Source organism: Schistocerca nitens, chromosome 1, assembly GCF_023898315.1.
Source record: "Schistocerca nitens isolate TAMUIC-IGC-003100 chromosome 1, iqSchNite1.1, whole genome shotgun sequence".
Taxonomy (NCBI): domain Eukaryota; kingdom Metazoa; phylum Arthropoda; class Insecta; order Orthoptera; family Acrididae; genus Schistocerca; species Schistocerca nitens.
In genome coordinates, this window is record NC_064614.1 from 680,090,330 (window position 1) to 680,106,328 (window position 15,999).

General features: G+C 45.2%; 1 protein-coding gene across 1 annotated transcript in view; it reads right to left on the reverse strand.

The window, feature by feature from the left end:
- LOC126195038 (nephrin-like) overlaps nt 1-15,999 on the reverse strand; it is a 451,536-nt gene that overhangs the window by 191,890 nt on the left and 243,647 nt on the right. The window contains exon 3 of the mRNA XM_049933515.1: nt 13,679-13,887. Within this exon, the coding sequence (XP_049789472.1) occupies nt 13,679-13,887 (209 nt within the window). The remainder of the gene's footprint in view (nt 1-13,678; nt 13,888-15,999) is intronic.

A 15,999-nucleotide genomic window follows, 5' to 3' on the forward strand; every position in this document is an offset into this window, starting at 1 on the left:
ATTATCAGTTTTCTTTTCCATTCTTCTGTATATTATTCTTGTCAATTTTATCCTCTTCAAAATAGCCCCCCCCCCCCCCCCATTAGAAACTATGCAATTATGACAGTGCTTATTCCAGTATTCGCAACACTACTGGAACTAGTTCCTTGTGACAGCTATCATCTCCATTGGCGGTGAGTTTTTAATCTCATCTCTGTTTCTAAAATAAGGGTCCTTACAGGTTTCTTTTTAATTCTGGAACATACAGACTTCTTACGGATTCATTGTAACGCTTTTTTTACTCAACACAAGAGGTGTTGTAAATAACACTCCTTAACACTCCTTATTGGTCACTGGAACTCGTGGAATAATATGCTGTTAAAATAAAAGGGAATGGTGAGCATAAACTGCACGTTTAATTGCACTTGTTCGAGCTTTATCCGATCTTGGCAATTCATAATGCTTAGAAAGGGACAATTAAGCCGGAAATTCGACATTGTCTGTAAAGACGTTTCAGTGGTTCTACTTTGTCATTTATTGACTTCTGAGAAACTTACTTTGTCGTTGATTTTGTTCTAAAGCCAACAGTTTTGTAATATATTTTGATGTCACATTTCATACAAAGTAAATTCGAAAAAATAAGGGGGTGAGCTAACTGATGCAACAGAATTATCGGAAACGTCTCTGACTATGATTCAGTTATCGTCTGCAATTACTTCTTCCACTTTTCGCAACATATGAACGGTTGACGATGTGCTGGAGCGTCCAGGGAACTCGTGAGACTCGACGTTTTCCTGGCCTTCTTTGAAACGCTTATTTCATTCGCAACCTTCTTTTTTTCTCATAGCAGACTCACCGAAACAATATTTAACAGTTCTAATACTTTGCTTGACAATTTAATTCAAACCTACTGTTTTATAAAGCAGGTGATCACCGTTATTACCAAAGCCATGTAACTCTTTTGACATATGGTAACAGAATAATTATTTAGTATGGCTAAGGCTGTTGAGATGCTTCATTGGATACCAACAAAACAATAAGATCGCACGAATCTAACCAATACAACACGTAAAATTACCCAGCGAAGAAGTATCTCCTTTAACGTTTGTGACGAGCTGAACTGTTTACGGACTGGGGGTTTGTAGTGCAATAGGCACTCAAATTATTAGAGCCCATCTCAAAAATCGCCTTAAGGACTCGGCTTGATACTAGATCGTGTCCATACCTTACAACTACGATATTGTTGTTCCTGAAATGCTGCTATACTTGTACCAAAGAGGCCAACGATATAGGGAAATGTTAGAGCTTGAAGGTTTCAATCAGTTGCCCAGGCATGAGAAGACAGTGCTGTTATGAGCGCAAGGCCGTCTACATGTGGACATTATCTTAGAGTACCCATCCGGCGCAATATAGTGAATTTTCATAGCTGATTACACTCCACTAAAGATCATAAGTAAATCGTTGCATCCACATCTTTGTCTAACCCTGGGTGTCTGTTTACAAGCTCGCCGCCGCTGACTGCAACATTTCAACCGTCGTAAACGCACTGCGCAGAGCGTCCAGCCCCCGGCTGATGTGCATAATCTTGTTTATTCATGCTGATCCTACTACCCGCCGTTACTCCGTACTTAGTAAGAAGTGCAACCACCTTACGTACATCGTTCTCCGACCGGACGAGTATTACCAAGTCGTCAGCATATGCAGACAAATGAAGGAGCTCCCACGGAGTCTAACGCCTTTAAGAGTCCGTATAAGAGTCTGCATCAATGGTTCGAGCGTTATTTCAAACAGCATCATCGTTAAGTGATACCCTTGACTGACTAAGCTCAAACAGGAATCGTTCCTACCTCCCTGCCATTGACTCTCACCATCGAAGGAACGCCGCGAAGGAGGCGCATAAGGACAGTAATAAAAGCATGAGGTATCGTCATGCGTCGCATGGTTGAGTCAAGGAAATCATGGTTGATCCTGTAAAGGGCACGATCAAAATCCACTGATGCGAACGCCGCCCGCTTGCGACAAGCTTCCGTCAGGGAAATGTCATGGCATTCGCCTAGGTTAGAATGGATGTTGCTCCGAATCCCTAGACAAGCCTGGTCGGGTGGTAATGTCTTGGATATTACAGTCTATTGCCTTGCCGCCAACATTCACGCCAAGATCTTAGTCAGTATTGAGCATTGTGAGCGGTCGAAATGATTGGGCGCTGACACTCACTGCCGATTTCGGTATTGGTATAAGCAGTTCCGCCACGAATTGCGACGGAACGTCCGTGTCAGGGCTCAATAACTCATTATGCATCAAAACCAATTGGGACATAACTAAATCCGCAAATTCGGCATAAAATTCGAGTGCCAACTTACCTGGCCTTCGTGAATGCCCTCCGTATGTCATCTCCCGTTAGAGGTTCCAATAAAGCATCTGCATTCGGATCATCTACCCCCATTTCCATATGTCGCAAAATTTCTTCTCCTATCCGATTGTCCGTCAGCGTCCCAGTGAAAAGGAGGCAGTAATGATCCAGAAACCCAGCATGAATGTCCTGCTGTGACGTCAAGGGCCGACCAACACCATCATGGAGCACTGCAATCAAGGATAGGCGATTACGCACATGTCCCTTGGACACATGATGCATGCTAATACGGTTTCCATCTACACTGTCCAAGCACTCCTGGTGGTAGTAGGGAGGAGGGGCGGCCTGCATACCCTACATCAAAGGAGGCGTCGAAAAAAATGTCATGGGCTGGATTAGCAGGCATGGAAGACATATGGCTAGCATAACGACTCAGAAGGACTGCTCGCCGATTGGACAGCGGAGGTTCAGCAGTCTCATCATAAAGGCTTTCTACAGGGCTGGTGTAAAAAGCTAAAGACACTAAACTTAATCCACGGTAGTGGATAGAATCGAGACGACGAAGAACAGACGGCCGAGCAGAGGAGTAGACTATGTTTCCATTGTCCAATTTGGAGCACACTAAGGCGCGATAGTGGCGGAGAAGGACCACTCGGTCCGCTCCCCAGGAGGTGCCATTCAGGACACGGAGGGTGTTGAGGGATCGCAGACAGCGAGCCGAAACATAGGAAACGTGGGAGGACCAGCACAGTTTTCTGTCAAACATAAGACCCAAGAATTAAGCGACATCTGAAAACGGAAGGTTGACAGGTCCTAGATGTAAGGAGGGCGGAAGAAACTCCTTACGTCGCCAAAAATTAACACAAACGGTCTTACTGGGAGAAAAACGGAAGCCGGTTTCGGTGCTCCAAAGTGGGGGCGATCGAGACATCCTTGAAGACGTCGTTCAAGAAGGCTGGTCCGTTGAGAGCTGTAGTAGATCGCAAAATCGTCCACAAAGAGGGAGCCCGAGACATCAGGAAGGAGAAAATCCATAATTGGATTTATGGCAATGGCAAACAGTAAAACACTCAGCACGGAGCCCTGGGGTACCCCGTTTTCTTGGGAGAAGGTACGGGAGAGAGTAGAGTTCACCCGCACCCTAAATGTGCGCTCTGCCATAAATTCGCGAAGAAAAATTGGCAGCCGACCTCGAAAGCCCCAAGAGAACAGTGTGCGGAGGATGCCTGTCCTCCAACAGGTATCGTATGCCCTCTCCAGATAAAAAAATATTTCTACTGTTTGGCGTTTCCGGAGAAAATTGTTCATGATATAAGTGGAGAGAGCAACAAGATGGTCAACTGCAGAACGATGCTATCGGAATCCGTATTGTGCAGGTGTTAAAAGACTGCGGGATTACAGCCACCAAGCTAAACGGTAATTCACCATACGCTCCAAAACCTTACAGACACTACTCGTGACAATGGGGCGATAGCTAGAGGGGAGATGTTTGTCCTTTCCAGGTTTCGGAACAGGAACGACGATAGCTTCCCGCCATCGTCTGGGAAAGGTACTGTCGGTCCAAATTCGATTATAAAGGCGAAGGAGGTAACGCAGACTATGGGTTGATAAATGCAGCAACATTTGGACGTGGATACCATCCGGTCCTGGGGCGGAGGAGCGAGAAGAAGAGAGTGCATGTTGGAGTTCCCGCATGGAGAAAACAGTATTGTAGCTTTCGCGATTTTGAGAGGAGAAAGCAAGAGGTCGCACTTCCGCTGCACGTTCTCGGGAGAAACGCTGGCGGGTAATTTGAAGAGCTCGAAATCTCAGCAAGTGCTGACCCAATGAGTTAGAAATTGTGACGGGGTCCACTAATGTGTCATGCGCAACAGTGAGCCCAGAGACCGGGGAGAAACTAGGTGCGCCTGAGAACCGTCGAAGCCGACTCCAAACTTCCGAGGAGGGAGTGAAGGTGTTAAATGAGCTAATAAAGAATTTCCAGCTTGACTTCTTGCTATCGCGGATGACACGACGGCATCGCGCACGGAACTGCTTATAGCGGATACTGTTGGCCAAAGTAGGATGGTGGCGGAAAACGCGGAGAGCACGTCGCCGCTCACGTATTGCGTCACGGCATGCCTCGTTCCACCAAGGAACTGGGGGGCGCCGGGGCAATTCGGAGGCGCGTGGTATTGAACGTTCCGCAGCTGTAAGAATAACGACGGTAATATGTGTGACCTCATCGTCGACGCTGGGAAAAAGACGGTCATCGAATGTCGCTAGAGACGAAAAGTGTCCAATCGGCTTGGGCAAACTTCCAGCGTCGCGGGCGCAGATATGGCAGTTGAGGCTGCAGTCTAAGGACACATGGAAAGTGGTCACTCGAGTGTGTATCATCAAGGGCGAACCATTCGAAGCGCCGAGCTAGCGGAACAGTACCGACCGCAAGGTCCAAATGAGATAAATTTGTCGTGGAGGCAGCCATAAATGTAAGGACCCCAGTGTTGAGGCAAACTAGATCCGCTTGGTGGAAGACGTCTAGCAATAGTGAGCCACGTGGACAAGGATGTGGAGATCCCCAAAGCGGGTGGTGGGCATTGAAGTCCCCAACCAGCAAATAGGGGGGTGTAAGCTGACCAAGAAGATGGAGATCAGCTCGTGCCATTGGTGTGGACGATGGAATGTATACAGTACAAAGAGAGAACGTGTATCCAGAAAGGGAAAGACGGACGGCGACAGCTTGGAAGGAAGTGTTTAAGTGGATTGGGTGATAATGGAGAGAATCATGGAGAAGAATCAAGAGTCCACCATGGGCTGGAGTGCCTTCAACAGAGGGGAGATCCTATCGGACGGACTGCAAATGAGGGAGAACAAAGTGGTCATTGGGACGCAGCTTTCTTTCCTGAAGACAGAAGATGACCGGCGAGTAGGATCGTAAGAGGATCGACAATTCATCCCGATTGGCTCGAATGCCGCGGATATTCCAGTGCATAATGGACATAGGGTGAACAGAAAATGGAGGAATGTGTCCAAAATTGCTGTCAACTCAAAGACTGCTCAGAGATTGCGACCGACAGCATGGAATGGCATTCAGCCGAAGGCAGAAGATCCTGATACATAGGTTGTTCAGGAGCAGCTCCTGCCACCAGCGATCGGCCTGTTGATCAGCAGCCAGCAGTGCGCCTCAGCGACGCAGAAGGCGACAGAGGGCGATTTCCGCCAGGTGGTGCTGTAGATGGGACACGCCTTGGCGGAGAAGGAGATGAACCGGGTTTCTTTGTAGCTTTCTTGGAAATATGATGATTAGAAGATGGAGGAACCGATGGTTGTGAAGTTGGGTTACGTAAAAAATCTTCACGAGTATGCTCTTTTTTCGAAGTCTTGGTGTCTGACTTTTGGGCTCGAGATTTAGCAGAACCCGATGATGGGTGAGCCATAGAGTGAGCACGCGAAAGTGGTGAGGTTGAACGGGCGATCTTTGCGCTGGCCGATCTGACGACTGTGGCGCTAAAGGTGAGGTCGCAAGTCTGCATGGCCGCCCCCTTTGTTGGCCGAGGAGAAGCAAGGACAGTGCTGTATTTTCCTGTCTGAGGCACGGTGGGCTGTCGACTGGCAAATAATTTTCGAGCAGCAAAGGTCGACACCTTTTCCTTCACTCTGATTTCCTGGATGAGCTTTTCGTCCTTAAAAACGGGGCAATCACGAGAGGAAGCAGCGTGGTCACCCATACAGTTGATGCAGCGAGGGGATGGAGGTGGACAACCACCCTCATGGGCATCCTTGCCACACGTAACACATTTGGCCCGATTGGAACTGGACTGGCTGGTGTGATTGAACCGCTGACACCGATAGCAACACATAGGGTTTGGGACGTAAGGGCGAACGGAAATTATCTCATAGCCTGCTTTGATTTTCGATGGGAGTTGCACTTTGTCAAATGTCAAGAAGACAGTGCGGGTTGGAATGATGTTTGTGTCAACCCTTTTCATAACTCTATGAACAGCCGTTACGCCCTGGTCAGACAGGTAGTGCTGAATTTCTTCGTCAGACAATCCATCGAGGGAGCGTGTATAAACGACTCCACATGAGGAATTTAAAGTGCGGTGCGCTTCAACCCGGACAGGGAAGGTGTGGAGCAGTGAAGTACGCAGCAATTTTTGTGCCTGGAGGGCACTGACTGTTTCTAACAAGGTGCCATTCCGTAATCTGGAACAAGACTTTACAGGACCTGCAATTGCGTCGACACCTTTCTGAATAATGAAAGGGTTGACCGTGGAGAAGTCGTGACCTTCGTCAGACCGAGAAACAACAAGGAACTGTGGCAACGATGGAAGAACTGTCTGTGGCTGAGACTCAGTGACCTTACGCTTGTGAGCAGACATAGTGGAAGGTGAGGAAACCATTGCAGAAGAATCCCCCATGATTACCGGCGTCTCCGATGGCGCGCTCCTCCCTTGTGGGGGCCCTCTCTGAGGGCACTCCCGCCTTAGGTGATTGTTCACACCTCAGGTCACACCTCCCGACAAACGGACGGAGGGACCAATCGGCACTTTCGGAAGGTATCAGCTCGGGTAATCACCCCTCCCTGGGCCTGGCCGTTACCAGGGGGTACGTACGTGTCCTACCTGCCTACCCGGGGCGGGGAATTACGCGTTACCCCGTCATCGGCTACGCACAAAAATGCGTGGGTCGGCCTTCAGACACGCACAGGGAGGAAGAAAGAGAAAGGGAAAAACAAAGAAAGAGAAAGGAAAGAGGAGAGGTCTCAAACGCCGCAGCGGAGAAAAGGGTAAAGAGAAGAGGTAAGGAAAAGAGGACAAAGGAAGGAGGACGACATACAAGCAGAGAAGGCGAAGAATGTGGTACATTTACGAGCGTCCGTCTCCGGACGTAGGCACAAACCATACTCCCAGAGGGGGAGAAAGGGAAGGAAAGAGCCAGAGGTGAGGGGCGAAGATGGGGGAGAGGGAAGGATGCGGAAATGGAAGGTTTGCAGCCCGGAAAGGAAGGAGGGCCACATAAGCTCGGGGTCCCGTGCTCGCTACGCACGTATCCACAAAAGAGTTGTGGACCCCCTTGGGGGGGGGGGGGCGTCGTCGTGTTTGTGTGCTGTATCGTACAGTACTGTCAACCCTGGGTACGTACCACTGTGTTTTACCTTCTCCCATACGCGGATTCACTTATGTTTCTACTGTTATTGCGCCGTTTATACGTACAAAAGGTGTAGTACATTTACATTTTCTTTTGTCCACCACTTCTTAGCAGTGGAAGGTACCGTTGGACCTCTGAGGACTGACAGTGGAAGGTCTCACACTGTCCGCACACCTGACACAGAGGAGGCTGTCCTATGTCTGATGGAAGAACCCCTTGGACCAGTGTGCAGCGATTAGCAGCAACAAAAGGCCTGTATCACTTAATTATTTGGAGGATACATCATGAACAACTGGTGTACCCATATCACTGACACGGCGTTCAGGCCCTGAAGCCATTGGATCATCACAGCAGAAAGAGCTTCTGTAAATGGCTGTTCCAGAACAGTGCCGCAGGTCCACTGCTCACATAGATTTTATTTATCGATGAGGCAGGGTTCACAAGAGATGGTGTTGTGAATTTCCACAACCAGCATGTATGGGCAGATGTAAATCTCCAAGCAGATCGGGAAAAAGGGCATCAACACAGATTCTCAGACCACGTATGGGCAGGGGTACTTGGTGATAGTTAATAGGGTGACACATGCTTCCACAAACGTTAACTGAGGCGAATTATCTGGATTTTCTCATTAATGTATTTCTTACCTTGCTGGAGGCTGTATCATTCCAGCAACGAATACAAATGTGGTTCATGCATGATGGCGCACCAGCACACATTCGTCACAATGTGTTCGAATATCAGCCGTTTCAGGACTGCTGGACTAGTGAGGGGGCCTACATATTACCCTGCTTATTCCCCAGACCTCAGTGCCCTAGGCATTTGGTTATGGGGACATTGGAAGGAATTGTTCTATGCCACGCCAATTAACGATGTGAGGACACTTTAGCGTCCCATCTTCAATGAGTGCCAGCAGGTACAACAACAACCGGGTATACTTCAAAGGGTTATATCTTTGTGATTATCATGAGTACACAATTGGTATCACTGCTCCTAAACCTCTGAAACATTTTGTAATGTATAAATTGTTGTTAAGAGATTAAGAACTGAGTTAGTACTATACCAATTATAATATTTTATCTGCCATGTGAGTGTAAATTTCTCTGTCCACAGCAATGAATCTATTAATCTGGTTGGTGTTGATAAAACTGGCTGAAAGGAATTTTTTCCTCTCTTCTAGAGAAAATCATTCCACAACTGAAATAATACCAGACAGCTTAAAACTTTGCAGAATTCAGTTTGTAAGGTTACAGAGTCTTCTGTGTTGTCAAGTAAGTTTTCTTCCTTCCTTCTTGACATAAATGAAATGTCCCCTCACCTTTTGTACTTAAGAAACATATTAGTGCCAGGTGGTGCTGTAGATGGGACACGCCTTGGCCTTCTTGGAAATATGATGATTAGAAGATGGAGGAACCGATGGTTGTGAAGTTGGGGTACGTAAAAAATCTTCACGAGTATGCTCTTTTTTCGAAGTCTTGGTGTCTGACTTTTGGGCTCGAGATTTAGCAGAACCCGATGATGGGTGAGCCATAGAGTGAGCACGCGAAAGTGGTGAGGTTGAACGGGCGATCTTTGCGCTGGCCGATCTGACGACTGTGGCACTAAAGGTGAGGTTGATCAAGATTTGCCATCTTCTCCTGAAAAAAGTGATCCAACATATCAGGAAATAAGTGACAGAGATCCGTGTTTCTTAACTCAGGCATACCTTACTTGTCGAGTTTGTGGCTTGAGCATAAGAAAAAAGTAGAGAGAACTGCTAGGCTCTAGGTTAAAAGAATGCAATCTTCTATGACGGGATACAAATGTAACTTCATATAGCAATAGAGAAAGCACTCTCCTCCCTATTTTTCAAACGATGGGAAACTGACGTTCTATAGTAGTGCACGTGACGTAACGAAAGCTCTGGACTTTAAATACAGTACAGAGGGCCGCATACTCGTTATACTTATCTCCAAAACTAATTTAAAGCAGCTCAACTCCACAATGGGAACGTAACTTCTTCCATACCAGTTGCCTATGCTACCTTGGCTAAAGAGACAAATGGGATTTGGAATTACATACTCACCTGCTTGTAATACAATGAACGGAAACGGAAAATATGTCAACCTCAAATTATGGACACGATATTAGGTACCCAGCAAGGCTACACCAAAAATAGGTTTTTCGTATGTAAGTTAGGTAATAGACAGAGATTGCTATTATATAAAAAAAATATGGCCCTTACGAAAATTTTAACTAAGAGAAAAAACTTTTATGAGTAAGGAACTATAGCTAGTGAATATGTGCTTGTCCCTTCACTTCCCATCAAGCTAGGCTTAATGAAGGAATTTGTTAAGGCAATGGGTACCTCTCAAATAAATCCTTGTCTTACACCAGCGAAGATAAAAAATGATATATATGTTGGCCTCCAGATTAGACAAATTGAGTGAGACCAAAATTCTGAAGAAACACTGACGACAGAAGAAAAACAAACATTGATACTTCAAGGAGGAAGAGCCTGTATCTACAAGGAATAAGTAAATTAGATACTTGCAGTGCACCAGAAACTGGTATGCAAAACGTCCCTCAAAGTGCATTCTATGCATTCTCATTTTGATCACTTGCCAGAAATCTGCATCGACGTGTCTGATGAACATGGAGGAAGATTCCATATGGCCAGAAAGATGCAGTGACGTTTCTGATGCACATGGAGAAATGGTTCATATGATCATCATGACCCCAGAATGGTATGAAGGAAATTGTTACATACCATGCTGGCTGATTATTGCTGGAATACACTCCTGGAAATGGAAAAAAAGAACACATTGACACCGGTGTGTCAGACCCACCATACTTGCTCCGGACACTGCGAGAGGACTGTACAAGCAATGATCACACGCACGGCACAGCGGACACACCAGGAACCGCGGTGTTGGCCGTCGAATGGCGCTAGCTGCGCAGCATTTGTGCACCGCTGCCGCCAGTGTCAGCCAGTTTGCCGTGGCATACGGAGCTCCATCGTAGTCTTTAACACTGGTAGCATGCCGCGACAGCGTGGACGTGAACCGTATGTGCAGTTGACGGACTTTGAGCGAGGGCGTATAGTGGGCATGCGGGAGACCGGGTGGACGTACCGCCGAATTGCTCAACACGTGGGGCGTGAGGTCTCCACAGTACATCGATGTTGTCGCCAGTGGTCGGCGGGAGGTGCACGTTCCCGTCGACCCGGGACCGGACCGCAGCGACGCACGGATGCACGCCAAGACCGTAGGATCCTACGCAGTGCCGTAGGGGACCGCACCGCCACTTCCCAGCAAATTAGGGACACTGTTGCTCTTGGGGTATCGGCGAGGACCATTCGCAACCGTCTCCATGAAGCTGGGCTACGGTCCCGCACACCGTTAGGCCGTCTTCCGCTCACGCCCCAACATCGTGCAGCCCGCCTCCAGTGGTGTCGCGACAGGCGTGAATGGAGGGACGAATGGAGACGTGTCGTCTTCAGCGATTAGAGTCGCTTCTGCCTTGGTGCCAATGATGGTCGTATGCGTGTTTGGCGCCGTGCAGGTGAGCGCCACAATCAGGACTGCATACGACCGAGGCACACAGGGCCAACACCCGGCATCATGGTGTGGGGAGCGACATCCTACACTGGCCGTACACCACTGGTGATCGTCGAGGGGACACTGAATAGTGCACGGTACATCCAAACCGTCATCGAACCCATCGTTCTACCATTCCTAGACCGGCAAGGGAACTTGCTGTTCCAACAGGACAATGCACGTCCGCATGTATCCCGTGCCACCCAACGTGCTCTAGAAGGTGTAAGTCAACTACCCTGGCCAGCAAGATCTCCGGATCTGTCCCCCATTTAGCATGTTTGGGACTGGATGAAGCGTCGTCTCACGCGGTCTGCACGTCCGGCACGAACGCTGGTCCAACTGAGGCGCCAGGTGGAAATGGCATGGCAAGCCGTTCCACAGGACTACATCCAGCATCTCTACGATCGTCTCCATGGGAGAATAGCAGCCTGCATTGCTGCGAAAGGTGGATATACACTGTACTAGTGCCGACATTGTGCATGCTCTGTTGCCTGTGTCTATGTGCCTGTGGTTCTGTCAGTGTGATCATGTGATTTATCTGACCCCAGGAATGTGTCAATAAAGTTTCCCCTTCCTGGGACAATGAATTCACGGTGTTCTTATTTCAATTTCCAGGAGTGTATATTTCGAGACGAAGTATATTAACAATAAAAGGAAGAAATAAAATTATAAATGATATCATATCTGTAGTATAATGATGGGAAAATATACATTTTTTGATTACATAAATATTTTTTAATCTCTATGTACAATGGTGGATGTGTTGAGTTGTTCGTTTGTTCGTTGAAATTTCTCTTCAACAGCGTTTAGAAAAACTAGAATTTACTGTTTTTGTAATACAGAAAACAAAATGTATTGAAGTTAAAATCGCAATTCCGCAAAGACTGTACCTGATCGAAAATATTTGGAAACATATTTTAATTCAGCTCGTTGTTTTCCATAATGATCACAGCTAATATCCCAAGAAAAACAAAAAAAGTAGCAAGCTCGGCATACATTTATACAAAAGAAAAGAAAAACAGGGATTAATGGTAATAAGTATGGAATTTCCCTAATGAAGAGTGCGCAGTGACCACTGACTAATTTAATTGGTCACTCATCAAATTAACCATGATCACGTCCTTCTATCACTCAATCTGGATGTTCGATCTTATTTGAGTTCGAAAAGTAGCATAAAAGGTTACTGACGTTTTCAAATGATTATAACAAACAATTGACTCATACATATAATTAAATCCCATTTGAAAATCATTACAGATGGTAACCAGTTAGTAATAGAGGTAATACAAAGGCACATCTGTTAACACTAAGTGATATATCGAAGGATCACCAATACTGTCCATGTATTGTATGACTTACCTTCAACGGAGATTCACAGTAACTATTAGCTTAGTTGACGAACTACATCATATTTCAGAAATTGTTTATTAGTAGACTTCACCAGTATATTACAGTATTTACGGTTCTTGTACCTCATCAACGGCTCAGCTCACATGTTCGCTTATTCCTTACAGTACTGAATAATTCAGAAATCCTTATTAACTACGAATATTTCTTTATATATGATAAACACTTTGAATAATTTGGGTGAAAATATTTTGTATATTTGTGCCAAATTTCACGTCCATAGATGTGTAAAATACAGAAGATATCCCTTCAGATTTATAGAAACTTTGTGCTTGAGAGTTTGGTTCTCACCATCAGAAGTTCCTAACACTGACCACTTCAATCGCTTTGGCCTTACTATTATTTGCTGTGTCTGATACCTTACTGGCACAGTACTTTGTCTTCTGACTAGATTCATTGCTGAATATTGTTTGCTTTATGGATTCTTCAGTAATTGGAATTTCAAATATCTAGCCTAAATTGCACCGTTCCTACATTAAAAACAGTCAGCAAAGTAGTAAAGTTATCCTACAGGTTTATTTTTTTCCAATTTCATTCAGTATCTTTTAATTTGTAATTAGATCTACCCACATAATTTTCAGCGTTTTTTCTATAGCGCTATAAGCTTCTATTTTCTTCTTGTTTGAACTGGTTACCGTGCAAGTTTCACTTCCGTACATGGCTACTCTTAAACTGAAATTAAATGTTTACATATCCCTGTTTTGCAGAAATGTTTTTCTTGCTATTGACAGCCTGCATTTTATATGCTCTCTGCTTTAACCATTACGCGTTGTTTTATTGCAAAAAAAATCTCAACAACTACTTTAAGTGTCTCATTCACTAACCTAATACCCTCAGCATCACGTGATTTAATTCTACTAAACATTCCATTACCCTTCTTGTTGATGTTCATCTTGTCTGGTCTTTTAAAGACACTACCCATTCCCTTCAACCGCTCTTCCAAATTCTCTTCTGTCTCTGACGGAACTCCAATGCCCGGCAAACCTTAAGTTTCTATTCCTCCTCAACGAAATTTAATTCATTTCACAAAGTTCTCCTTGCTTTCCGTTCGAACTAGCTGACTGTACGGACTGAGGAACACTGGGTACAGGCTACAACTCTGTCTCATTCCCTACTCAACTACCGCTTGCCTTTCACGTCCTTCGACTGCGGATCACAAATACAACCAAATGGATAAAGAACAGTGTAAACCAGCAGGCACTAAACGCGAGGCCTGCTGTGTGTGGGTGCTCACCGATGACGGTGAGGTTGTATCTGGCGGACCTGGTGGGCGCGTTGCGGAAGTCGACGCGGCAGCGGTAGACGCCCTCGTCGCGCAGAGTCACCGGCTCGAGCACCAACTGCGCCGGGTCGGACACGGTGCGGAAGTAGGCGCGGGAACCAAACACTTCTGGCGCCGACCAGTGCGCCGCCTGGCTCAGCGGCTTCCCGCGAACGTCGAAGCTGCAACCCGCAACACACCATATTTCTGACTTTCCATGGCTCAGCGGGCGCCGCTCTGCAGGCGCTGGTGCACTCGCTAACACTACAACAATGTGAAAAACTGTAACTCTTAGCAATAATGGCGCCAACACAACCAGATTGTACCACAAATCAGTGATTAAAATTTTATTTAGGTAATAAACGAGTAGATCTAATAGCGTTTACAATTGTTCATTAGAAACAAATTTCTTCAGAACATTGTAAAAAGCAAACCCATTTCAGCACTTACAGTTTCCTCATTAATTTTAATGATTTTATTGCAAAGAAAGACGAAAGCTACAAACACACGCAGAATATAATTCAACTCAAATATCGGCAGTTTGCAATCATCCAAACACTAGTCACGTCTTAGATCGAAGAAGAAAAGTTTTTTTATATGCTGTTATTCTTTGAAGGTTTAAACTTCTGTAACAGTACACATGTACTCGAAGTCTTAAATCCCGCAATGTACAAGATAAGAGTTCTTACAGTGTACGTTATCTGTACTTCAGATGCACAAAACAATTAAATTAAAATTCATTTTTGAGAAATATTTCTTTAGTTTTAGCCTTCAGCAGACAGAGTAACCACTTTAGTTAATGTAGGGATAAATCATTGTGCGTAGTGCGTAATTTTATTTAAGGGGTTTTACTAGCGAGATGCGAGCATCCTCGCCCGCATCTCGTGGTCGTGCGGTAGCGTTCTCGCTTCCCACGCCCGGGTTCCCGGGTTCGATTCCCGGCGGGGTCAGGGATTTTCTCTGCCTCGTGATGGCTGGGTGTTGTGTGCTGTCCTTAGGTTAGTTAGGTTTAAGTAGTTCTAAGTTCTAGGGGACTTATGACCACAGCAGTTGAGTCCCATAGTGCTCAGAGCCATTTGAACCATTTTGCGAGCATCCTCATCTGTGCATTTCTTTAATGGCAAAAAATTACAGGTTTAAAGTATAGCTAACTCCTCTATCAACACAAAGTCGTGTGACATGGATTTTGTTCAGATTCGTTTCGTCACAAAACTTGAAGAATTTTATTTAATAGTACCAGTTGGAACTGCAACGTAAAAAGAAAAACGAAACTATATTCACCTTTGAAATGCATTGTGATATGTACAAAACTCACTGACTGAAGACTTGTGATCTTTACTTTATATCTTACGAATGTGAATGGTTCGAGGAATAGCCACTATGGATAAAATTAACGTCAGTATTAAGCTAGGATCAAAGATGACATGTGAACCAAACGTGTAACACTGAAAGCATGACACTGTATAACTTTTCGAGGTCAAATACTGCAGTGGTAGCCTTTTAGTGAGGACTAACCGGGTAGAATCAACGGTTTTTGGCTCATATTTGATACACTGCTGAGAAAATGGTACTCAAATGTAAGCAGTTTGATCTCAGATATTAGTGAAACAGAAGTTACTATCGATAGTACCACATAACATCTTCACTGAAAGGAGGAAAGTAATCAACTGGGTGAAAGGAACCTCCACATATAAGTGTGGGCTGTTACAAACCGGATATCACTTCATTTGGGAAATGTAACACGTAACACATTTATCAAATGGTATACGGAATTGAAAACGTATTTACAATTATATAAACAGTTAATATCTTGGCGCCATATATAGTAATGTAATGTTGTATTGATGTCCTGTTTAACCCAGCACGAAAACAAGTAATTAAAAACTGTACGATCTGATCACAGAACTGGAACATAAGACAGCTCTTTGTGTGTTAGTTATTAATTATCATGTACTGTGAAAATTGGAAAAGTCACTTGTACATAAGTGAAGACAAGTGAAACTACTGAAAATGATTCGTTCTTAAATTAACTACAAACGACTATTAGTTTGGCAAAGCACAGAGTTATTTCAACTTAAATATTTATAGTTAATAGCGAATGCATGGGACATTTTTGATACTAGTAGTTGGGCTATGCATGATACACAAGTAGCCCAGTGACAATGAGAACTCCTCCGCCTTCACAATTTTATTATAGTAACATATGTGTCAATGAATCCTAATCGTTGTGAAGAACGGGCGAGGGTGGCACGCTGTATTTCGCATGGCACGAGCTTATCACATTGCTCCTTTAA